The 27770-nt window shown below is 34.2% G+C and overlaps 1 protein-coding gene and 1 pseudogene across 1 annotated transcript; one reads left to right on the top strand and one right to left on the bottom strand.

The window, feature by feature from the left end:
* Positions 1-18638: 18638 nt before the first annotated feature.
* LOC107829374 (uncharacterized) lies at positions 18639-22064 on the bottom strand. Its single transcript, XM_016656843.2, has 5 exons — positions 21905-22064; positions 21724-21821; positions 21123-21222; positions 19481-19663; positions 18639-18945 (listed from the first exon to the last, which is right to left on the bottom strand). Exons 1-5 carry the CDS (start codon positions 21959-21961, stop codon positions 18823-18825), a joined length of 561 nt encoding a protein of 186 aa, XP_016512329.1. The 5' UTR covers positions 21962-22064; the 3' UTR covers positions 18639-18822.
* Positions 22065-24430: 2366 nt separating this feature from the next.
* LOC107829373 (polyubiquitin-like) lies at positions 24431-26337 on the top strand (annotated as a pseudogene).
* The last annotated feature ends 1433 nt before the right edge of the window (positions 26338-27770 follow it).

The raw sequence follows: 27770 nt of genomic DNA, 5'->3' as shown, positions 1-27770 counted from the left end.
AAATAATTGGTTTAAAGTCTTTAAAAATCATGAAAAATTATGAAAATACTTGTGTATGCTTGTAAATCAAATAATGATGCATATGCGCTATTTTGAAGGTATATATATATTTAAAATATATAAAAAAAAATCGGGTATCAACAATAGGCATATTGTAGTTGTGGATGGAAGCTTCCTCAAATCCGCATATAGGGGACCATACTAACTGCAAGCACAGCAGTCATTCAACTCCCTTTTCATCAATACATTAATCATCTGATATTGTTTACATATATTAGGTGGCAAATTGAGGTAGTATCCAAAGCATGACTCCCTAAACAATTTGAACTGTTCACTTGGCGAATTTTTCTTGATGTGTTCTAGTACTTTAATATATGTGTATGATTGCCAATGAGTCACACCAAGTTGCGCACCCTCCTTGACAAAGAACTTTTGTCTCTGAATTAACCAACCAAATAGTAGGATAAATCTTAAAAATTGACATGGAGCGACGCACATGTCAAAAATATAAAATCAAGACACAAGTATATACAAAAAGGTGTATTGTTAAACCATAGTATTAAAATTAAAATTGCATAAACATATGAACTTGATAAAATAAATTCATTTGTAATACATTAAATATACAAAATATGTACAATTCCAGCAATAATAAAATAAAACAAAATTAATGCATCTGGAGAACTCATACAATCAGTATACAAAATAAATAAGTTATCTAATATAAACATATAAAACACAATACAAAAATATACAGATAATATATAATATATCATTATCTAACAAACAACAACACTACTCTACAAAGGCGGATACATTCAAAATATAGCCTACATACATAAAACATACAAAAAAATAACAAAAGTCATCTATGTAAAATAATCACTGCCATACATAGTCGGAAACATATGTACATACGCTACATAGTCAAATTCATTCAAACTACAAAAATTATTAATAGAAAAGAACCAAAATAGTAATAATGTCATATGAAATATTTTTAAAGACGTAAAGTACCTTGTGATCAGAGTCATCCTTACTAGAACCGAACTCCTGATCAACCTTATTATTCTTTTTTGACTTTACTCCTCTTTCTTGCTTTATATACCAATTCTTCCTCTTCAAAATCATCATCTTGAAGTGCCTTACCATTCCTCTTAGAAACTAAACTTTCATCAATCACTACAGGTATTGCATGCTTAGAATTCGACTTTTTGATGTGTTCTTCTTGTGTAAATACACCTACGTCGATACTAGGTGTGCCACCCACAACTTTTTCAGTATGTTTCTGGGGAGATCTTCGAACTGTTGTGTTACCTATTGGTGTATCACCAATAGATTTTTCGCTATGTTTTTTCGAAGATTCATGCAAAGGTTTCTTATCCATTGTTAATTATGAAAAAGGTCTAAGCAAAAAAAATATTAAAGAGTGATCACGCCCAACTATGTCTTTTAAAAAGGACTAAGCGATCGTTGCAAATCTAATCCGGTTTACAAGTCCGGAGTCGAATCCCACATAGAACTAAGGCTTAGCTACAGCTGTTCAATATTGCAAAGAAACACAAGTTCAAGTAATTTTCTAGTTATAAAGATTTGATTTTTATTTTTACTAATTAACTAGCAAATATTATAAAGCAGTAAAATTATCAACTAACTTGGATAAAATTCTAGACAAGACTAAGGAGGTCTAGAGTTATGATTTACCCAATTGTCGGAATCCTTTCCGCTACGTTTCCTATAAATTTGCCTAAGTCTTCTCTACCGCTCATGAGCACTCTAACTGTCGTAACTCTCTCCCGAGTAATTACCACAATTTAGTAGACATATTCTCCCGAATTACGCTAGCTAGCATTAAGCACAGCTCACTCAGATCGCACCAAGGTTTCGTTATCCCTAAACCCACCTTTAAACCTCCGTATCGATCCCTCATATACGTTTAGGAGTGATGTTGTTCAATAACTACCTAAATATGCACTCTCTCCCGAGTAATACATACTAAATAGGCACAGCTAATTGAGGGCCCTTCAATCAACCACAAGAATAATATAGTTGAACAAATAGAGAAAATACTACGGCAAATCTATATTAACATAACAAGAAAATCATCTTTCTATAGATTCCATCAAAACCCTAGATTAGGAAGTTAGCTACTCATACTCAGTAACAATATCCCAAATATTTTGCATAATTAAAATACAGAGTAAAGATGAAAAGATATAGAAATAGATGATTCTAACTCCCAAGAGGTGATTCCACCAGCTCACCTTGCCTCTAGCTGCCCAAAAACGTGGCTGCTGAAAAAACCCCTCTCCAAGTGGTGTTTCAGGTCTATTTATATGTGTAGAAGAAACCCTAAACGTGTGGGCCGAGTCCTAGTCAAACCCGGAACGAATTAAGTCTTCAAAACAAGGATTGGACCTGGCCTCAGGCCTGGCGTCGCCAGCCTAATGCCTGAAATTTGGCTGGCCTCGCCAAGCTAAAGCCTGGTCCAACCTGGCCTTTGGCTGGCCTCGCCAGGTCTCTCCTTTTCACTGTTCTCGAGCACACTTTCAACGTTTAAGTATCCCTTTTGCTCTACTTTCATCTCCAATTCACCTACACATAAAATAGACTCCATTATGCACAAATAAAGTATAATTTATCATTAAAGCATGTAAAATGCAAGGCACATAATGTACGAAACTATGGAATTATAGCCACACATCAATACCCCACACTTAAACATTGCTCGTCCTCGAGCAATCAAACTACACTTATAGATACGACCTTTTTAAGCAATTCTCCTAACTCATTACACCAAGAATTTTTAAAATAGTTTAAGCACACAAGTGTGACATCCTCGCCTCAAGATTCGACTTACAAATACCATGCCTTATTCACAATTCACTTACTTACTCTGACATGGATGTCAACAATATTACATTTTCTTTATGAATCATGTGCCCTCACCGAATCAAAGAGCTTAGTTCCACACACAATGAATTTTAAGAACATAGGAACTCAAGATAGACAAAATTCACTCGCTCTCAGAAATAACATTAATATGCCACAAATGATGCACCATAGGCTTGCACGTAGTGTAATACTCTACTAATCGAGTTCATTCAGTCTAAGATCAAGAAGACTTTCATTGATTGTAATATAGGCTGCAGGTCGGGTAGGATACATTTAGATATGAGTGACTACACCTCCCTTAAGCACTTTAATACATATACTTTAACACACATCCCATACTTATATCAAACCGAACATTCCACCTTCACTTCAATTTATATTACCCCATATTTTTTTAAGCACAATTACATCAAGAGTCACCACTATCAAGGAATATGTTTCACATTAATACAACTAATTTTTCTTTTCTTTCTTTTTCAATTCAAGTGGCTCTTACTTTTTCAAAACAATGCACATTTCTCCTTATTTCATTAGTTCCACACCAAAGCCGAACCAACCACCCCACACTTTAACTTTTACAAAGCTCATAGTGCTCATGAGAGGTGAAAAGGTTCAAATATATAGTCGATTAAAACAAAGGGGTACGACTTGTAATGTGGTTACCAAAGAAACAAGATTATAGGCTCAACGGGATTAACTACGGTACATAACATTTAGGTGGGTAAACTTTATATATCTGGCTTAACAAAGAAACACTTATATCACTTCCTAGACTGAACAATACTACTATTTTGCTTTGCAAACACACGGGGCAAGTTCTAGACATCAAATGCAATGCATAAAATACATACAAAATATCACACATATATGGCACATAACTCACTCGGGATTGGTTTCATCGCGACACTCCAGTCAGAGCAGTTAAGCAAAATTAGGAATCTACGATTTAAGGTACTTATGCGAGAGTCAAAAACTGAGCCTAAACGTCACAACCATAGTACTAATTATTCTCAAGGCATAACAAAGCTAAGAGATATTTCTTCAATTCAATTCATGGCCCAATGGTTCCTATTCCTAAAAACAAATAAAACTAACTACACCCGGTTCAAACAAAACCCTTGAAAAAGAACCGCGGTACAAAAAAAAACCAAGGGGGAATTGCTACACTACCTAACAAAAGAAAATCTTTTTGTCTTTTTCCTTTTGTCTTAAATCCCTCAAGAAAATTGTCTAATAGATCCATCATCAGGAAAAGTCCAATCTTTTCTATTTCTGTTCTCTAAAAAAAAATTCAATTAAACTAACATAATTAAAATAGCATAGAAAGTCACCTAGACAATCTCCTCACCCCACACTTAAAATTGTGCATTGTCCCCAATGTACACCATAACTAATAAGAGGATAAAAGAGACTCCCTAGTAGGCTAAAGGCCGAAGCACTAGCAACTCATGGGGTACTCAGACTTCTCACAGGCTTGGTCCTTCGTGCGGGTACCTCACACTTAGTTCCAACCATCTGGTTTGTTGTTGCATCCTTCCAATAGTTTTGTTTCCATACTCCTAGAAAAGCAAAAATCGACACTACAAAAATAATAATAAAAATTAATAATAAAATAAAGCAGTAAAGCTGGGTTTCCTCCCAACAAGCGTTTGATTTAACGTCGCGGCACGACACGAATCACTTTCTGCCTCCACTTTGAACTTATGAATTGGACCCCAAGTTTTGATTCTGCTCTATGATCATGCTCCTGAGGTGGTGGAACGAATCTAACTGGCCCAAGGAAACAATGTAGTATTCTGCACTTCTTAGCCTTTAGATGAGGTGTGTAATTCTGACTTTCTGGCAAGAAGAATTCCAGAATGTAGGCACCTTGTTCCTCATTCCTTGACTCCTCAAGTGGCCTGGATGACTCTATTTTCATATCATCATCTACGCACAATGTGGAAAAGTGCTTGGAGTAAGGACAAATGCGCTCAAACTGAAAATGCACAGTTTTATCCATATCCTTTTCATGGCAAAACCTAGAATCAATTAAAATTGTATCTGTAAGGTCCTCAGTTGACTCCAGTACCAATTCTTCAACATCGACATCATCAAATTCTAGTTGGTTGGTTTGGTCAAATTCTACTCTCAACTCCTCCATTATAATGGCAATTTCTGCAGCCCATTCATGCTCTTCTTGGCTATTATCCACAATGTAAGCTTGTTGCACTTTACAAGGTTCACTTAGTTAATTAGCTTGAGCTTCCAAATTGTGAATAGTTGCCTCTTGCCTTTGTATCTGCAGTAATTTCTTATCATATTGTTCCATGAGGACCTTTAACATATCTTTGATCTCCTTCAGGTCAGCTTCCCAAGATTCTTTGTTCTTATTCACTTCACATGAAAATGTAGAACCGTCAAAGTAAGGGGTTGGGGGAGGATAAGACATGTAAGCACAACCATGAAAGTGACCATCTTGACCACCACACATATCACACACATTCCACACATAAGATTGAGTTGGTGCACATAACTCGCTCTCAGGAATATTTTGATAATTTTTTCATGGGTGGTTTCCTCCACAATATACATAAGGAGGATCAAAAGTAGAATAACCAACATCAAAACTGTCATAATTCCAAGATGCCATGTTTCTAAAATCAACAAGTAAAATAAAAATAAAAAAATCAAATACAAGAAAGCAAAAATAAAAGTTCAAACTTGCAACCTAGAAATATATACACCTACAGCTAAACCGTTAGCTCCCCGGCAACGGCGCCAAAATTTGATCACGCCCAACTATGCCTTATAAAAAGGACTAAGCGGTCGTTGCAAATATAATCCGGTTTACAAGTCCGGAGTAGAATCCCACGGAGAACTAAGGCTTAGTTACAACTGTTCAATATTGCAAAGAAACACAAGTTCAAGTAATTTTCTAGTTATAAAGATTTAATTTTTATTTTTACTAATTAACTAATAAATATTACAAAGCAGTAAAATTATCAACTAACTTGGATAAAATTCTAGACAAGACTAAGGAGGTCTAGAGTTATGATTTTCTCAATTGTCGGAATCTTTTCCGCTACGTTTCCTATAAATTTGCCTAAGTCTTCTCTACCGCTCATGAGCACTCTAACTGTCGTAACTCTCTCCAGAGTAATTACCACAATTTACTAGACATATTCTCCCAAATTACGCTAGCTAGCATTAAGTACAGCTCACTCAGATCGCACCAAGGTTTCGTTATCCCTAAACCCACCTTTAAACCTCTGTATCGATCCCTCATATACGTTTAGGAGTGATGTTGTTCAATAATTACCTAAATATGCACTCTCTCCCGAGTAATACATAATAAATAGGCACAGCTAATTGAGGGCCCTTCAATCAACCACAAGAATAATATAGTTGAACAAATAGAGAAAATACTACGGCAAATCTATATTAACATAACAAGAAAATCATCCTTCAATAGATTCCATCAAAACCCTAGATTAGGAAGTTAGCTACTCATACTCAGTAACAATATTCCAAATATTTTGCATAATTAAAATACAGAGTAAAGATGAAAAGATATAGAAATAGATGATTCTAACTCCCAAGAGGTGATTCCACCAGCTCTCCTTGCCTCTAGCTGCCCAAAAACGTGGCTGCTTAAAAAAAACCCTCTCCAAGTGGTGTTTTAGGTCTATTTATATGTGTAGAAGAAACCCTAAACGTGTGGGCCGAGTCCTAGTCAAACCCGGAATGAATTAAGTATTCAAAACTCGGATTGGACCTGGCCTCAGGCCTGGCGTCGCCAGCCTAACGCCTGGAATTTGGCTGGCGTCGCCAGGCTAAAGCCTGGTCCAGCCTGGCCTTTGGCTGGCCTCGCCAGGTCTCTCCTTTTCACTGTTCTCGAGCACACTTTCAACGTTTATGTATCCCTTTTGCTCTACTTTCATCTCCAATTCACCTACACATAAAATAGACTCCATTATGCACAAATAAAGTATAATTTATCATTAAAGCATGTAAAATACAAGGCACTTAATGTACGAATTATGGAATTATAGCCACACGTCAAAGAGACATTGTTTAAATAGATTGAAAACATGAAGAAGAACAAACACAGAGAAATTGGTATAGAACCATTGTTACTGCAGAGTAAAGCTTGAAAATTTAGAAAAACTAATAAAATAAAACAAGATTTAAAACTTACCAACAACTTGATTCTACAACAATATTTCGAATTTTATTTGCATTGTATCCATAAGAAAGAGAGATTTTGGGTGATTAGTAAGAAAGAGATAAATTAGATTTGAAAACCCTTTGGAAAAGGAAAAGAATCAAAAATTGGGGGGCGGGGTATAAAAAAGAAAGAGAGAAAATGTGTTTGAAATCCTTTGGAAAATGAGTCAGAATCGTAAATGTAGTGGGGTTTATTGGAAATGGGGGTGAGTATCGGGTAACTAATAGTGGTTAAATTTAAGAGATTGAATTTTATATTTTTTTTTATTTTATGGTTTTGTATATAAAAGAAGGAACCTAGATAAATGTGGTAAATAGGGGTCTACAACATAGCTAAGTAAATTACTACATGTATAATGGAGTAATAGTTATACTATAATAGAAACATATTTACCACCTTTATTTAGGTTTCTTCTTAATTACATTGTATATTTATATTTACAAATTATATACAAAATTATTAAAAAGAAGAAAATTCAAGATCCCTTAAATTTAGCCACAATCGGTTATTTTGTTCCTTTTCCAAAGGATTTCTAACACATTTTCTCTCTTTCTTACAAGTCACCCAAAATCTCTCTTTCTTTTTGATACCCCCCCCCCCCAAAATTTTCGATTCTTTTTCCTTTTCCTAAGGTTTTCAAACCCAATTTCTCTCTTTTTTTTTCTAATCACCCAAAATCTCTCTTTCTTATTGATACAATGCATACGAAATTCGGAATATTGCTGCAGAATCAAGTTGTAGGTAAGTTTTGAATCCTGTTTTCTTTATTTATTTTTTCTAATTTTCAAGCTTTATTCTGCATTAACAACGGCTCAGTATCAATTTGTCTATATTTGTTCTACTTCATGTTTTCTATCTATTTAAACAATGTCTCTTTAATATTTTTTTTGCTTCGACCTTTTTCAAAATTAACAATGGGTAAAAAACTTTTGCATGAATATTCGAGAAAACATAGCGAAAAATCTATTGGCGATACACCAACATGTAACACAGCAATTCGAAGATCTCCCCAGAAACATACTGAAAAGGTTGTGGGTGACACACCTAGTTTCAACTTAAGCGTATTTACATAAGAAGAACACGTCGAAGTTCTAGGCATGCAATACTTGTAGTGAGTGATGACGATTCAATTTCTTAGAGGAATGATAAAGCACTTCCAGATGATGATTTTGAAGAGGAAGAATTGGTATTCAAAGCAAGAAAGAGGAGTAAAGTCAATGACGATACTAAATAATAAAGTTGATCCGGAGTTCGGCTCTAGTAAAGATGAATTTGATCAAGGTACTCTACTCCTTTAAAAGTATTTCATATGACATTATTACTATTCTTGTTCTTTTCTATTAATAATTTTTGTATTTTGAATGTATTTGACTATATAGCATATGTACTATGTATGGTAATGATTATTCGACATAGATGACTTTTGTTATAATTTTTGTATGTAGGCTATATTTTGAATGTATACGCCTTTGCAGTTAGTATGGTCCCCCTGTATGTGGATTTGAGGAAGCTTCCATCCGTAACTACAATAGGCCTACAATACTCCTAACCTCTTACCGATGTGTATAGAGCTACAAATGCATACACAAAGCACCCCTCATCTGTTTTTCCAACCTCACAACTGATCCGGGGTAAGTCTTCTCCAACATGTATAAATATCTAGGTAGCTGGTTGTAGGACTCACTTGGATCACCTCTCAACATTTGGAAAGCATTTTGGTGTGCTCTCCAAGCCTGCATATATGTTAAGTTCACACCATGTTCCTTCAGCATGTCGAATTGTATGTTCTTTAGTGTGTATATAGTTTTAGGATCCGCATATTTGATCATGATAGTACTCCCAACAACCTTGGCAGTTGCTTGCCGACATGTATTAGTATTATCCATCAACAAGCATGTGTATACACTGTTGAATTCCCTTACTTTGAACATGGTCGATTTATTCATGCTTGTAGACCTAAATCTCCATGCACAATGCTCGCTAAAGCACTCGAGGCAGTAGCTAAGAAATCAAACAATAAAATTGATGAAATACAAAAATCATACAATTGTAATAAAAAATAAAAAATTATTTAATGCACTGCTTAATTAACAAAAATACACTTACTCAACCATCACGCGAAATTGATACACTTACCATACAAAAATTACATACATTAACCATGTTTAAACAACAAACCCAATGTTATAGGATTCATCCACTAAAACTATAATAAACACAACAAGACATTACATAGATCTCTTTGCATGTTAATTCAAAGTCAAGTTGGTATTATATTTATCAAAAGTAATTATCTGTTTTCACATGACATTTTCACCTTGAATTAGAATTTATTCATAATTGCATAATGCTTCATTGCACTGACAATCGTATCTTTGTCTCGGTAAATCTGACCGACCTCAATACTTTTAGGTAATGTGTCTAATACTATTAAACACTCACAACCACCAATGTCATCACATGTTTCCACCTCAAGCAACTTTTCTTTCTCGAAAACACTGCTGAATGTATCAACATTGTACGGTAATTGTAGCAAGCTATTTTGTGTATTTTCAGAAGACCCTACAATGTTATTCTTATTTGTCGTAATCCAATCCAGTGCGAATTCCTTCAGTGTTATACATAATGGCTACATTTCGAACTCCTTGTAGTTCCTTTTCGTCTCTATATACACTCGCAGCCCCATATCATTGCGAACTTTCATGGGAGGACACCTGTTATTGACTCTATATTTGATCTCCATTCTTTTAACAGAGGTATCTATAGATAATTACCGAGCAATGACTAAAATTAACTCGCCGTAGCTTGCCTCTATGTTGATTACCACTCCGTCGACATTGAAATCGACATATCGGCCAATAATATCCCATCGGCCTTAGCGTTGAAGCATGATTACCATAGTCGCCATTTGAATCTCTATCAGGCTTTGAATTAGAAGCCTACTCGATAGCGAACTTCAAAATTGTATCACAACAGCCGTGATTTGTTTTCCTCCAATCGCATTTTGTTCTTCAATTATAGCAAAATACCGATTTAATCGATGCTATTTAGATTTTACAGAGCTATTATTAATGGTAGGAAAGGCATATTCTGGGCGGCGATCAAACGATTTTGAGGTAGATGAATTCCAGATTTTTCGATTATAACTGATCGCGCATATCGCAGTGATATTAAAGGAATATCCTACGGGCTTGGAAAGCTAATACACTAACTGTATATAAATTGTTAAAAAATATAGGATATTTATTAAAAACTACTAAACCTAGAAAAAATTGGTAATAAAGTCCTTATTATAGTGTACCTAGGAAAAGTTCCCTACTGATTTGCTAGTTAGGTACAAGTTTAGCGCATATGGTGTCTTCTTATTGGTTTGCTGGTTTTTAATTCAAGTTTGGCTTCAAGTAAAGATTAGCTTTATTTCATTGTTTTTAAAGGTTATCTTTTACGTCTTCAATATGAAATCTCTACCATTCTATGTAGATATCTTGGGTACAAGATAACAATATTGTTATACAGAAAGAAACTTCTGCAAAACTTAATAATTTTTGACATTTTTAACAGATAGATAACTGATATCACTCGAACCAAATAGGAATATTGGTAAGAACTGAGTAACAATGAAATGAGCTAAATATGAGATATTAACGTAGTTTGTTCCAATATGATACAATAAAATACAAAAAAGAAGGATCAAAATAAAAATACAACAACTAAAAGAAAGTTGGAAATAACATAGCGTTCCTAATAGAAAATGATGAGTCCTTCAGAAAATTAAGGTTATTCAAAGTTTTTTTTTACTTAAAGAAGTCGTGCTCCAACGGTCCGAAACTCGATTTCATTTGTGTCTTGTGTGATTTTAAGAAATCAAAGAACATGAAAGAAAATCAAATGATTTTTTTGCCTCAACCTTAAGGACAAAGTTACCTGATATTGTGACGATATAAAGTAACAGATATTCAGTGAAATAATCAATATCCGTGCTAATTGATCTGAACATCATTGTAATAATATTTATAAATAAAAAAAAGGCATGAATTGTAGAAAGAGCATAAGATAACTGCTTTTAGATACGCTATTTAAACTTTAGCCAATTTTTAAAACCTATTTACAGTTTAACCAGATTTAGAAAACCTCAGACTGCTCCTCTTTCTCCTCCTCATTTGGACCTTTGGATCTAAAATTTTGAATGCCAGAACCTAACTACAAACCAGGTATGAAACTTGAGTTTAACAGTTCAAACTTTAGACCCCTAAGGTCTGGATTTTGAACTTAAAACCCGTGACACGAGGTTTGAACTTTTGATTATGAAGCGGCTAAATTTTAAATACTTTGTAAATCTCAGCTATGTCTTAAATAGAGGCCCAAAAAGCAGCTATTTGTGCACAAAATTTGATGTAATTATTCGAATACTTCCCGAATGTCTGCAAATAATTGTGTGCCCAATATAAAACAGAGATATATGTTACGAAAATAGTTATATTGTAAATGTTCATTTATTACTCCGATATAGATAATCTTCAAGAAGATTATTCATTTGGTACTCTATTAAGTTTATCTACAAGCAGCTGATACAGGCAGGTTGAAAGCAACTCAATGAAATGATTTGCAGCAGCTTCTTATTAAACAGGCAGGTTGCAAGCAGCTCAAAAAAAGCCTCGCAGCTGCTTCCTTTCTTCTATAAATAGAGGAGTTTTCAGTTCATTATGTACAACAGTTTGAAGTTGAATAATATATCAATCTCTCTCTGTACTTGTCTTCGGTTTCTTTACTTTACAGTCTTTATTTTATAACACGTTATCAGCACGAGACTCTGACATCTTGAGCTATTTATTTGAGTTTAATTTCTTGTGCATGAAGCAACTCATAGCCACAGAGAAGATGACAATCTTATGTCTGTGGTTAGATCTTGTTCATTCCGAGCATCATAAGGCAGATTATATCCTTGAGGTGTGTTCATGGCGCTCTTACCTCCGTGGTTAGATCTTGTTCATTCCTAGCATCATAAGGCAGATTATATCCTTGAGGTGGTAAGTTTTTCTTCTTGGCAGTAGTGATGTAGATATCACTTACATCTGGAGTGGCCAAATTTGCGTAATTTAATTTGAGCTTTTTGCTTATATTTTAATATCATTATCATCGCTTGCTTGGTCATATGTTACGTATATAGTACCTATTTTGGTATTTGTTTTCATCCTAATTATCTTAATAAAGGATTACAAAGTGGATAACATTGTTAGATCCACTTAAACTCCAGCAGAGTTTGCAAGAAATATACAACCACCAGAAGTGGTTATGTTTCGTATATCTCATTGTAACTAAATTTTGTTAACCACCAGAAGTGGTATATGCCTATGACCACCAGAAGTGATAATTTAGGCTTTCTATGGTTACAATTAAAGATAAGCTAGGAAAATATTCTTTATATTACATGCACACCTTGATTTGCTCCTGAAGTAGTAAATATTTTAAAAGAGGTTGAAGCATCACAATTTGATGTGGTTAATGCACGTTTAGATAATTATGTTCGATTTCCTGAAGGATGAGAATTTTTGATAAATATTAATCCATTCCCTGAAGTGAATGTGATAATATTACTAAAGTCGTAAATATGAATGCCCCCTTGATGTAAATATATTACAGTTCACCTCTAGAAGAGTTAATATGATTGAGAGAATATATATAATATTTCGTATTTTAAATTTGCTCCTGAAAAAGTAACACAATTGAAATTTCCTCCTGAAGTAGAAAAATATTTTGAAGCAGTGTCTTTCTGTGCTTAAATAAAATAATGAGCTATTCAAAGTTATTTTTCAAGCACATTTTCATTCCCTGAAGTGAATGAAGAAATACCACAATTCACCTCCTGAAGAGGTAGAATAATAGAGGATATAAATATTATTTTTGTAGCATAAAGATCATTGTCACACGTACTTGTTGTACATAAAATATCTTGGATAATTTTATTAAATATCATTCTAAGGCAAAAGCATTCTTGTAGAATATTTTCTACTACAACCACACTGATATATTATGGTTAGTTGTTATTAACTACCCCAAAGAAAATAACAACTCATGTATGTTTCCCTGAAGGATGTAATGACTATGTGGTTGCCGCTTTGATATAAAATATTCAGATGTTAATGGCATTTCTCCCTGAATGAGATATGTGTCACAAAGTTGATGGTAACAATATTGAAATTCTTGATTTCTGACATTTATAAATTTAGAATTGTCTTTATATTGTTTATTTGATTATGATTTTCTCTCATGATACCAGAAGTGTCTGAGCAATATTTGATAGTACAAAATATATCAAAAATTCCTGAAGAACTAACTGTTTGTCTAGAAGACACGTGACACCAGTAGTATCCGAATAATATTAGATTGTGGATAATAAATAAAGGCTCTCGAAGAGCTTATATACAAATATGCCATTCATATTATATGATTATGGTCAAAACATATGTTGTAGTAAACCTGAAGTTTACAAATACAAATGACTATCATATTGAGACTACAAATGATTGAAAGATTGAAAATCTTCATGTTTCCACAATCATAGGGGGTAAATTAATATGTATATGAGAAGTGACCCGCCTTATTCTTCAATTTGTACTATATCATGTATCACAGTAAACCAGAAGTTTACTACTGCAAAAGCAGTCACAGTAAACCAGAAGTTTTACTGAGGCAAAAGTAGCTACTGTAAACCAGAAATTTACTGATACAAAAGTAGCCACAGTAAATCAGAAGTTTACTGATGCAAAAGTTTATGCCATAGTAAATTAGAAGTTTACTTAGAGATAACACATGTCATGACAAACTTGAAGTTTTTATTTACCATTTTTAAATGAGCTATTTGAGAATTCAGATAAATATATACTGAAGAACTAGAAGATTCTTCAAGAATTCTCTTGTGTTGCTTGTTCTCATAATAAATTGATTATACCAGCTAAAATTGGGACTAAAACCCTTGAATTTTAGAATATATAAAAGGTGAATATAGGCTCATTCACCTATCATGTGAACCACTTATAGATGCATATATGAGATGGTTACATGTGTGTTTATTGTCAATCTGCAGTTTGACATTTGAAATTGTTTTTCTCAATTAAGAGCATAATTTTCAGATTATGAAATCAAGATAGTTCATCTTGATGATGCTGGTTTATATCCAAGCTAGTTTAGCATTGAATACCTCCTATTAATGGCTAAACTATTGCTTATGAGAACAAAGCCTCATGTGTTGGTCTAAGATTTTCTAAATTGCATACAGCAGCACTTGTACGCATCAAACCAACAAAATATGATAAGTCCTCCCCTCACAATTGGTTTAGGATCAGAAACTAAATATTTTTACTATCTAATAACTTTTGATGTGTGGTATATGATTAATTTCTCTACCACAATGCACAAAGATAGGTTTCCCAAAGAAGATTGGGGATATGTGTTAGTTTTTCTAACATTTGGGGGATGGAATAAACAGCTAGAAAATATGCTATATGAATCGAATTAACATTAATATGATCCTCACTTAGAAGATAATTCAAGTCAAATGCCAGAAGCATTTTCTGATTCAAAATTAATTATCATATTTCAGCTGCAAATGCTCTTATTAAAATTAAAGTCCCTGAAGGATTGAGTTTACTGCACGCATGAAGCATAGTAGACCGATCGGTTCCAAAGGTAAAAATCCTTGAAAAGGATAGGATCCAATGATCAAAATGATCATAATAAGGAGGAAATAAGCTCTAGAAGAGCTCACGACATAACATGTCATGAAACTCCAGAAGAAGTTCAGGTACCTGAAAATAAAGAAAGTGATGAGATCTCAACAAGTTATGTCGCTTGCGAACCGATACAAAATGATCGCCGATGATATATTTGATACAATATAATACACAATATTATAAATGATTGTGAGGATCAGACATGTAGTCCAGACACCTGAAGATGTCATGCCATCTAAATGCAAGTCATAACCTATATGACTCATTTGATTAAGTCTATATGAAGATCCCTGAAGGATTTAAAATGCATGAAGTATATAGTTCAAAGTATCGTGAAATGTACTCAATTAGATTACAAAGATTTTTGTACGGTTTAAATTAATCTGGGCGCACGTGATATAATCACCTTAGTAAATATTTGTTGAAAGAGGGTTACATAAATGATGTTATTTGTCCATGTATTTTTATAAAGAAAATGGCATCAGAATTTGTTATACTTGTTGTTTATGTTGATGACATAAATCTTGTTGGAACTCCAGAAGAGCTCTAAATGGCAATTGAATATCTTAAGAAAGAATTTGAGATGAAAGATCTTGGAAAGACAAAACTTTGTCTTGGACTGCAAAATGAACATTTAGCAGACGGGATCTTTATACATCAATCTGCCTATACAGAAAGGGTCTTAAAACGCTTTTACATGGACAAAGCGTACTCATTGAGTACACCAATGGTTGTTCGATCACTTGAAGTGAATAAGGACCTGTTTCGACCTACAGAAGAGGATGAGAAACTCTTTGGTCCTGAAACACCCTATCTCTGTGCAATTGGTGCACTTATGTATCTTGCTAATGCTACAAGGCCTGAAATAGCATTTTCTGTTAATTTACTAACAAAATATAGCTCTTCTCCTACACGGAGACATTGGAATGAGATTAAACATATTTTGTGATATTTAAAGGGAACTCTTGATATGAGTTTGTTTTATGCTAACAAAGGTAGTGCAAATGTTGTTGGTTATGCAGATGCAGGTTATATATTTGATCCCCATAAAGCTCGATCTCAAACCGGATACGTGTTTACATGTGGATGTACTATCATATCATGACGCTACTCAAAGCAGTCAATTGTTGCTACTTTTTCAAATAATGCTGAGATAATAGCTATTCATGAAGCAAGTAGGGAATGTGTCTGATTGAGATCAGTGATTCATTATATTCAAGAAAAATGTGGTTTGAAATGTGATAAAAGATTCACAATTTTATACGAAGACAATGTTGCATGCATAACCCAATTAAAGGGAGAATTTATAAAAGGAGATAGAATGAAACACATTTCACCAAAATTATTCTACACACATGATCTTCAGAAAAATGGTGACATCGATGTCTAAAAAATTCGTTCAAGTGACAATCCAGCAAATTTGTTCACTAAATCTTTGCCAACTTCAACTTTTGAGAAGATGGTATACAAGATTGGAATGCGGAGACTCAAATATTTGGAACAAGGTTTTCATCAAGGGAAGTAAAATACGCGTTGTACTCTTTTTCCCTTACTAAGGTTTTTCCCACAGTGTTTTCCTTATAAGGTTTTTAATGAGGCAGCTAGAATTGTGTATTACTAAATATGTGTACTCTTTTTCCTTTACTAGGATTTTTCCCACTGGGTTTTTCCTATTAAGGTTTTAACGAGGCACAATATCTTTTAATGAACAACCAAGGGGGAGTGTTATGAAAATAGTTATATTGTAGATGTCCATTTATTACTCCGCTATAGATAATCTTCCTGAAGAAGATTATTCATTTGGAACAGGTTGTAAGCAGCTCATGCAGACAGCTTACAAGCAGCTGATGCAGGCAGGTTGCAAGCAACTCAATGAAATGATTTGCAGCAGTTTCTTATTAAACATGCAGGTTGCAAGCAGCTCATGCAGACAGCTTACAAGCAGCTCAAGAAAAGTCTCGTAGTTGCTTCCTGAAAAACCTCGCAGCTGCTTCCTTTCTTATATAAATAGATGAGGTTTCCGTTCATTATGTACAACAGTTTGAAGTTGAATAATATATCAATCCCTATACTTGTCTTCAGTTTCTTTACTTTACGATTTTTATTTTATAACAATGTGATCGTTATCTGAGATATTACAACGATAAATACATACATATATAGGGCAAATGGAAAAACCACTGAAGTTCAAAACTGGAAATTTGAATAAATGCACTGCCTTATTTAAACTTTGGCAATGCTACACTTATCTGTTTGACCAAACGTCCCGTTCGAATATGCAAATACTACGAAACAAATGATATACCTCATATTCGGGATATGCAAATACTACGAAACAAATGATATACCTCATATTCGGGAACATTAAGTGCGAAGGTTAAAAGCTATATTGCCCGAACTCTTCAAAAATATCATCGGGTGTGTCAGATCCCCAAAAGTAGTGCATCTTTGGAAAATCTGACACATATGCGATAACATTTTTGGAGAGTCAAGTAACATAGGTTAAAAGTCAAGAGAGCATCTGCAAAATCTAAATTACGAGCCACGGACTACAGACTAGAAACTACATAATTTTTTTATGACAAAAATTTAAAACTAGTGTACGTATGGATCTTGTACTCAGATTCAATAATAAATAGTAAATACAGTCAGACTTTTTTATAACAACATCCCTATATAACAGTCATTTACTATAAAAGCCAAGTTTTCCTCAGAACGAATTTTAGGTTATATTTTACCTCTCTATAATAGTTTTTTACCTATAAGCTGACAACCATATTTATAGCTGAACGCTCTTTGTAAAATTATCCCTCTATAACAGCCATATAGAATCTTTAAGATTACTAATAGTAATTCTAAAAATATGCGCACAATCTTTTTCATTAAACAAAGTTTCTATCTTGCATAATATATAAGATTTGCACATGATATCTTTTTCATTGGACAAATTCCAAAAAATATTTAGAAAGAAAATTTAATTGTTAAGCTCTTAGTTTGTCTTCAAAGGAAAGGTATTGGATACCTTTTTGCTGAAACTTTGGACATAAATTTTCGCCAATTCAAGCGTTATTTCGCTAGTAAGAGAATGAAATCTACAAAATAAGCTACAATTACAAAGTTCTTCCATCAATCTTGAAAGAATTTATTTTTCTAGGTAGTTTTAAAGTGTCTGCCTTAGAATTTAAATCTTTATATATTTAGTTATGAATTTATTAATAATGTATTAACTTTTTTCAATATTTAACTAGTGAAATATGCAATATGCATATCTTTTGAGATTTTAAATTTAAATAATTTTCTTTATCTTTTATATGTAACATTAAAAGGGGAAAAATAATTGATTTTTGGACAATTTTTCTCTATAACAGCCAAAAAATATCTAAATATGAAATATTATTATAAGTGTATAACAACGAGGTTGTTATAGAGAGGATTGATTTTAAGCGTGCTTTAAGCGCGCCTTTGACAACACTGACCCTCATACAATATGTTTCTTTGCACACATATCTTGCACCTCATTGGTTTAAGACCAACTCTACAAGAAATTTCAAGACAATATTCAAAACAATTGACCCACCAATGCATCGGCAAACAAATAAAAAGTAGCATGTGTAAGGCACGACACATGTGTACTGCTGCTCAACAATGTCTAAAGAGAGTGTAAATTCTTTTCTTCAAACCAGATTCTCCACTTCAATGAGTACTTGGAAAATTAATATAGTTCCTCAAAAACACCAATGGAAATCGGACTCACAAAAGGAAAAAGCAGAAGAAGAAAAAAGAACTTAAGAGGCGCAAGAGGATGAATAAAGAAATTCTGGATAGCTAATCATTAACATCATAAGTTACAGTGTAACACTACAAAGAAATGTTTTATCACAATGGAGGGTTTAGGGAGCTTAATATTTCTAGATCACATAGAGAGGAAGCACAAAATGTTTTAAGATCAAACAAAAGGAGCAATACAAAATACGTAAGTTTCAGCAGTTACTCGTCATCTTTGTATGGATACTCCTCAGGAACTTGCTTCAGAAGTTTCAGCTGCAACTCGAATGCATCATCTCCTCTAAGCATATCACGGATCCATGTGACTTCTGTTTTCATTGACACCTGAACATGGGGCAAATGCAGATAAATTTGGTGTTCCAACAATTAGCTAATATATATGCAACACTCCCAATTTCATCTGTTCTTAATACTTGTCCACCCTTACTGCGGGAGATTAAAGAGTACATTTTTGCTTCTCATATCCCACAGTAAGTTTCCTACTAAACCTAACAATTGCCAATGGACTAAGGGGAGTCATTTAAGATAGATTATGAGGGAGACTGCAACATTGGAAAATGAAAACTCATCTGAGTTTAGTATGATATGAAACAGACGAGGAATAAGGAAAGCAAAAGGAAAACAGCGCAACAACACTCCATAATATTTCCGTATGGGAAAAACACCCTTTCATTTGCACACTAGTTGCCGTTCCAGTCGGAAGGACAGGGCTTTGGTGACATCTACTATAACTTGACAGTAAATCAGGACGTGCGCATGTCTACATCTATAACAGCTTTCTTCTTCTATCACAAAGCACGTATATTGTGCACAAGAAGACATTGATAATTAGCAGATGCTATAGAAGGGTGAAGCTCACCATCTCTAATGCTCCTCTGATTACTCCACTTAAGATGTTACAGTAATATAGACCTTGACAAGTATCGGGAAGCTCAACAAAGTCTACCAAGGGGTTGTCCTCCAAAATCAAACTGCAAGTTGTTCCCTCAGCATCCCAGTTGCCCACAGTTGCTGTGACACCGAGGAACATTTTGAGACCAACCTGTTCATTACGAGCAGCAAGAAATCATGTTTCTTAAATCAAGAATTTCAGCAGACTTTTAAAAAGGAAGATTAACTAAGAGTGTACTATAAAGAAAATGAACTTGAGAATATGATGGGAAGTTATAGGCTGAGGTGCTCAGCTAAACATATGACATAGAAACAACATGATATTCTTTTTCCTGTTTTTTTTGTAAGTAGAACAACTGGATATTCTGCTCACTACCATGAATACTGGCAGTGAAACTACAATATACTCTGCTCAACCCAGAAATCAACTAGGAGGTTTATTCCCAACTTACTCAAACATCCGAAAGACAAACTTCCCCACATAACGAAGGGAAGAGGAGCTAGAGATAGAAGCAATTACTACCTCCTGCTGCATACTTTATGTATGTATGTATGTATGTATGTCTGTAGACATGCACACCGTCAATCTTCTATTGCAAACCAAAGTGTAAAGGGAACGTTGCTGGTTACACACATAGTAATACATTTGGAATGTATTGAGGTCCAGAAAACTTATCCAGCCTTATTAGGCGTTCACTATGTCAAGAATTAGCTAGGAATAAAATTTATCTAAAAATCCATCATTATCATATCCTAGGGGTAACAACAATCCCTCTAAACAAGGGGAAAAGAACGACCAGCCTTTCTCTCATTTTCTATTTACCCTATCTCCATCTATTCTCTTCTTCTTCTACTTCTTCTTCTGTAGAACCCTAGAGAAAATGCGTGACCCTCCCACACTCCCTCTAGAAAACCCTCATCGTCTCCATCCCTCCCCCTCCCTTGCTCTCATATCTGTTTGCATTTGTTCTGGTTAATTATATTTCTCAACTTTGAAAAGAATGAAGAAAAATGGTGGCACAAGTCTTTCTCTTCAAAAAGAAAAAAAACATCGTGCTATGCTGTGTGTTTACATCTTCTTTGCTAATCTGATCATCTCTTTGCTTCTGCACCATATAGATACTTGCAAAAGTGAAGATCTATTTTTTGTACAATTTAGATGTCCTGTTATGCATTTTCTTTTCACTTCACGTACCACTTACATGACCCCCTTTGATAGAGGAAATAAAGAAGAGGTTATTCAGTTGTATAGAGACTCCAAGTGGGTACAAACAACATGACCAAATTTTCTCTATACTTTCTTGTTCAGGTCTGACTGCTAAAAGACTATTTTGAGTATAATGATATTTTGGCATGAAGCATCATAGTGCAGCTTCCAGAACTAGATGCATTGTGTTCAAACTTTTGTCTCAATCTTATTTCAATTCAATCTACTGCCACATTAACCTCCAACACGATTGTAAAATTGATACATCCATATTATTCCTTCTGCTTTGTATTGGCTACTGGCACGCGTAGGATTTCAGAACTACTATTCAAAACAAAACTGGAACTCCGTTACTAAACCAACACACAATTAAATGAAATGCAATTTGGAGGAGGAGAGAGACCTTGGCAATGACTTCAGCTGTTTCCTTGAAATCGATACACCTAGAGACGTTAGATTTTGCCAGAAACTCATCAATGAGCCGAATTCCAATGTTATAACCCCTGCAATTCAGTTAAACCTCTCAAAATTAGTTTATACTTCTTGGCCAATAAAATTAAATTGAATTGCCACTGATAATTCCAATCAATATCAATATCAGCGATACCTCAATCCTGGTTAGAGTCAGCTATATGAATCCCCGGGGTCCATTCAGAGGATTCATCATTATTACTCCGGTCGCAACTCCCCTCATTTATATGGACTTCGGATCACATAGGTGGAGTTCAACCGAAAATTCTATGAACATTAACAAAAGACTACTCCTCCATTTCAATTTATGTTATATTATTTCCTTATTAGTCCATTCCAAAATGACAGTTTTTTAAATTTTAAAATAATTTAATTTTAAACTAAGACGTTTTTATAACCACACAAATGTTAATGATATATTTAAGAGCGCAAGTTGAAAAAAAGCTTCCTTTTTTTTCTTTCTTAAACACTGTAGTGAGTCAATATAAGTCACATAAATTGGAACGGTGAGAAGAACTAGGCAAAGGATTTACATTTGATCAAGCTGTTTGTTGACCTCTTCGACCTCCTCCAGATCGGTAAGCAATTGCCTCACGATCGCACCGTACGTTAGGGTGAAAAGTTCAGCGTTCTGTTGAAAAAATCACAAAATTAATGTAACATTTATTACTAAATTCAACAAAAAATTAAATAAAATCGAGATTTTTAGAATACCACTCGTTCAACGTTAGCGAAAATGGCATCGCCGGATCTGGGAGCAACGGGAGCCATGTGAGCCTCGGAGATTTGCTTATTTTCCGATCGATTTATGTCTGAGCCAGCTTATAAGTTAAGACTGTAGAAGAAAATACTGATGCTTAGCAGTAAAAACAGGCTAGGCCCGATTAGATTAAAACCCGGGAACTAAGGCAGCGTTTGGCGGTAGATTTTCAAATTTGATTTGTAAAATCTGATTTGGGTAAAATTTAGTTTGAAGATGAAAAATTATTTGTACGTCAGTTTTCAAAATATGTTTCACTTTTTTTTTTGAAAAAATATAAAATATGATTTATACCCGCAAATTCTAAAAACTATCATAAATACCTCATAGTGACTTCATCAATAACATTCATTATCATTATTACAAAACATAAAACAATTTGATATAAAATTATCATTTTTATAATAAACTACATAATACATTATCAGATGATCGAGAAGATGATGCAGCATTGTTACAAAATAATGAATGATGGGTTCTTTAGAAAAATACAAAGTTTGGGACAATTTTTTAAAAAAAATGTAATAGTAATATTTTGGGAGGTTTTGAATTTTGAGAATTTGACAAAATATAAAATTTATGAACAAACATGTATTTACCAAAAATAAATTCAAAAAAATCTATGGTTCCTAAATCTCAGTTTTCTTTTTATGGTCGAGTTGACACGTGAAGAGAGTGTTTTTTTTTAAAAAATAAAATAAAATAAAACTTTCAAATTAGGAGAATTTATAATATTTTCACACTTCCCGTTCACTGTGACTCGAACCCAGGACATAACGGTCGTATGTAGGGGTATTTTTACTAACTTAGCAAGCATCACTTGTTTGGAGAGAGTGTTAAGAATTTGATGTTGCACACCATATTAAAAAGCGTTTAGGTTACACCACCGTAATGTAAATAATTTTTTATTTTACTAGATTATTCAAAGGATATTTATATATAAATTTCTTAATATAAGATAGATAATCTTCTACAATATATAAAGATGACTAGATAGTGTAAAAGTTTCAACCGTATATATAACTTAAATTTTTAAATTAATTAGGCATAACACTTGGATACACACTCAACGTTGACATAAATTGTCGGTAAACCATTTAATTTTCTCATATCTATTTATGTATTATGCCATTTGATTTTAATAAAGTGATAGTTATTTGAACAGAAATAAATTCATTTTTTTTTTTGAACGGATGACTAATATGAAAATCTAGGTAAATAATAAATTTGTGAACATTACGTTAAAAATGAAGAAATGTCACCATTGTAAAAGGAGGGTAGCATATAGGGTTGTGCATAATTTGATAAATATCGAATTAGCGTACCGAAATCGAAAATTTTGGTATTTGGTATTCGATATGGTATTTGGTTTAAGTTTTAAAAAATATTGGTATTAGGTATGATATTTGATATTTTAAAATGAAATACCGAAATACCGATACCGTACCGAAATATATATTATATTACACAATACACATATTATTAATTATAACATAAATATAAAAATCTAAAATTTTACTTTCCTTTATTTTCTAAGTTTATCAAATAACTCTAAGCAAGTAACAAGACATTTCTAATGATCAAATTTATTCTTTTATGTACAGTTTTTTCTTTGGGTTGATATTTGCTAGTTTGGACAAACCTTTTGTCAATAAATATTTTTAGATTTGTACTTTTGAGTACTTTAATTTAGAATATTACAGTCTATGACTACATGCACTAGTTAGTATTCAAACCGAATAAATCAAAGTTACCAAACCGAATAAATCGAAACCGAAAGGAGAAACCGCACCATACCGAATTTAATTAGGTACGATATTGATATTGTATTTTAAAAAATCGAATACCAAAAATACCGAATTAAAATATCTAAATATCGTACAGTACCGACCGATAAATACTCTATAAGCATCATCATGTCACCATTCCTGCTTGGAAATAGATGTAATAATGTAATTCAAGGTGAAGATCATTGAAAATGAGATATTTGGACTCTTAGATAATTGTGCAACTGATATTTTTATTTACTTTTTTTCTTTCATCCAATAATTGCGTTACATTAAAAATGAGATATTTGGATTAATATTCTTCTCCTTGACCACAAAGCAAGGAAAGCCTAAGGACCGATAGTAAAGTTGTATTCGTGTGGTTGCGTGTTAGTTTTGAGCGGCAAAATAAATTATGTTAAGGTAAATTATTTTTGGAACAATAATAAAATTATTTCTGTATAATATATAAATCATATATTTGAACCGTAGAATTATCAGTTAATACTTGTATATGAGGAGGCTAACTACGTTAGAGCGCTAACGAGAATACTTCATATACCGTATTTTTTACGATAATAATAATGTAATGTGAAATTGCTATCCAAAAGGCACCTAATTTTGTCCACCGTTCAAAGGAAAGGACAAGGAAGTAGTAGCGTGTAGGTTTGGTGCTGTACAAAATAAGCAAGACACGTGTTGCCTTATTATAGGATAATCCATAAGGCAATTTCGTCTTAAGTCGGCCATTGCACCTTTAAAAGGAGCCTCTTTGTTCCCAAAATCTTCATCCTTTGATTTCTCTATTCTCAATATCTCCTCAATTTTTCTCTAGTCTTCAAACACTTCTCAAGGTACATTAACTTCTTCTTTCTTTTTGTTCCTCTTATTTTATGCTACTTTTATTTAATTTCGATCTATATTTTTAGGATCTAAATACTCATTTTTGATTTGTTTAATCGCTCTGTATATATGCACCAAGTTGAAATTTTTGTAAGTTTATTTTGTTCGGTCTATATTTTAAGATCTGAAATACCCTTTACTGAGAAAAAAAAAACTCAACCTTGATTTTGTTGTACCTGGTTGAATTTGTTATTGTTGTGTATACAGTTAAAAAACTCAAGTCTTGATTTTATTGTTTCCCTTTTGTAGTTTGTATATACATAGAGCTGAATTGGTGTTCTAATTTTGGTTGATTTTTATGTATACAGTATAAAATCGATCTTAGTTTTGTTCATTGATTTGTATTTGCACAAAGTTGGAATTTTGCGTTTGTTATTTTGATGATTGAAACCTTTTCTGTATATACAGATGCAGATCTTCGTTAAAACCCTAACTGGAAAGACCATAACCCTTGAGGTTGAAAGCTCCGACACTATTGACAACGTTAAGGCTAAGATTCAGGACAAAGAAGGAATCCCACCGGACCAGCAAAGGCTGATCTTCGCCGGAAAGCAGCTCGAAGACGGCAGAACCCTAGCCGACTACAACATCCAAAAGGAATCGACCCTTCACTTGGTGCTCCGTCTTAGAGGAGGCATGCAAATCTTCGTCAAAACCCTAACCGGGAAAACAATCACCCTTGAAGTTGAAAGCTCCGACACTATTGATAACGTTAAGGCGAAAATCCAGGATAAAGAGGGAATCCCACCCGACCAGCAAAGGCTGATCTTTGCCGGAAAGCAACTTGAAGACGGCCGAACCCTCGCTGATTACAACATCCAGAAGGAGTCTACCCTTCACTTGGTTCTCCGTCTTCGCGGCGGGATGCAGATCTTTGTCAAAACCCTAACCGGGAAAACAATCACCCTTGAAGTTGAAAGCTCTGACACTATCGACAATGTTAAGGCTAAGATTCAGGACAAGGAAGGAATCCCACCAGATCAGCAGAGGTTGATATTTGCTGGTAAGCAGTTGGAAGATGGCCGAACCCTAGCTGATTACAACATCCAGAAGGAATCAACTCTTCACTTGGTGCTCCGTCTTCGCGGCGGCATGCAAATCTTCGTCAAAACCCTAACCGGGAAAACAATCACCCTTGAAGTTGAAAGCTCTGACACTATTGACAATGTTAAGGCTAAGATTCAGGACAAGGAAGGAATCCCACCAGATCAGCAGAGGTTGATATTTGCTGGTAAACAGTTGGAAGATGGCCGAACCCTCGCTGATTACAACATCCAGAAGGAGTCGACTTTGCACCTTGTGCTTCGTCTTCGTGGTGGGATGCAGATTTTTGTGAAGACGTTAACCGGGAAAACCATCACTTTGGAGGTGGAAAGTTCTGATACTATTGACAATGTGAAAGCTAAGATTCAGGACAAGGAGGGTATCCCCCGGATCAGCAGAGGCTGATCTTTGCGGGAAAGCAATTGGAAGATGGACGAACCCTCGCTGATTACAACATTCAGAAGGAGTCCACCCTGCACCTTGTCCTCCGTCTCCGTGGTGGTTTCTAAAGTGTCTGTCAGTGCCTGTGTCTGTGTCTGGGGTCTGTTTGGTTCATGATTTAGAATTTGTGTAGTTTCTGTTAGTTGTCATCATGTTATGTTTCCAAAAGAGGCGAGGAGGCTTGTTCCCTCTTGTCTCTGTTTGTGAATAATAAAGTTTAATTATTGTTTAAATGTTGGTCTTGAACTCCTTTTTACTGTGCAATCAAATGGGAAGACTATCTCAAACTTTGGTCTTAAGCTGTTAGATATGATATCTTGTGTAGTAGTTACAAACTTGATATCTGCTATAGCGCATTTGATCTCAAACGTGATGATCCAAATGACAGACTATTCTTCTTTGGTAATTGCTTTGGCATAAAGCTTTGCTTCTTCCTGTCATGTGTTGGAGCCCCTCTCCTATAAGATTGTGTTGAGGTCAATGATATGTGGGGGTGCCAAAACGGCTCTGAGTTTTTAGCTCTGCGGTTTTGACTTTTTCACCTAAATTGCTCAATTTGCCTACTGGAGCAATGTTCAGGACAGCTGTGGGCAACACTTAACAACCTATACATCCATGTCTATATTTGTCTAAAAGTAGAGATGTTTCTTTTCTGGGATGTCCTACTAATAAATCTTGATGGCAATAGTACAAGTTACAATTCTATTAGAAGAAATGGCTTTACAAAGATCTATGTTATTAAAAGGGTCATATAATTGAAATAGCACTTCCCCCAAGTTTAGCATCCTCCTATATTTATCATCAAGCGGATTAGAAGTTTCGAATGTGTAACAAGCGCATAATTTCCACTTGAACGCCCATGGATAAAAAATATTGTGACATTTTCGTTCTTATTGGTTTGGAAGTTTCGGAATGTGGCCTAGTCAAATCGATTATTCTTTATGTAGCAAAATGGTTGATTTTATCAATTATAATCGAAAAGAAGACCGTAAAAAAAATTCACCGACAAAGAGTGTGTTCAATATATATTATACACCTCTAAAATTTAATATTTTATTTATATACGCAATGTAATTTTTCGACGCCTTTAAGGCATGCTTCGCCCTGTTTGAATACTAAAACGAAGAAAATTTTCCATTGTGTATTTTATGTAAAAAGAAAGTAAATCGGTGTGTTTTTGTATTCTTTTTGTAGCTTTCCTTTATATTAACTCGTACTATGTAATTCCTTTCTGAATTATCATGCATCCCCGGTATGGTTACCTCTGAGTCTGGTCTTTGTTATTTTTATGGTTGCTCATTTCATTTTTTGCCTTATTGTAACTTGCAACTAGTTACAACTTACAACAACAACATGCTCAGTATTATCCCACATCGTGAGGTCTGGGGAGGGTAGTGTGTACGCAAACCTTACCCCTACCTTGTGAGGATAGAGAGGTTGTTTTCAATATACCCTCGGCTCAGGAAAGCATAGCACCACATTAATGAAAAAATACACAAGAAGGGCCAAGCAGAATAGAAACAATAAGACACTAAGGTGATCAACAATGAAAGAAAACAACGGCTACTCATAAAAACATACTACTACCAATAGAAAGTGAGACTGGATGTCAATACTACTATTATGAACACTCTAGATTGCCTACTCTACTACCCTAATCCTCGAC

Source organism: Nicotiana tabacum, chromosome 12, assembly GCF_000715075.1.
Source record: "Nicotiana tabacum cultivar K326 chromosome 12, ASM71507v2, whole genome shotgun sequence".
In the NCBI taxonomy this organism is placed as follows: Eukaryota; Viridiplantae; Streptophyta; class Magnoliopsida; order Solanales; family Solanaceae; genus Nicotiana; species Nicotiana tabacum.
This window is presented reverse-complemented; position numbering and strand designations above follow the sequence as displayed.

What these genes read in the sequence shown, in the direction of transcription:
- LOC107829374 (XM_016656843.2), bottom strand. Translation starts at nt 21,961, where the DNA reads ATGGCTCCCGTTGCTCCCAGATCCGGCGATGCCATTTTCGCTAACGTT. An exon ending in AACAAACAGCTTGATCAAAT is followed by an intron (nt 21,223 to 21,723) that starts GTAAATCCTTTG and finishes ACTGAATTGCAG; the next exon opens with GGGTTATAACATTGGAATTC. An exon ending in TCAGAGGAGCATTAGAGATG is followed by an intron (nt 18,946 to 19,480) that starts GTGAGCTTCACC and finishes CCCCATGTTCAG; the next exon opens with GTGTCAATGAAAACAGAAGT.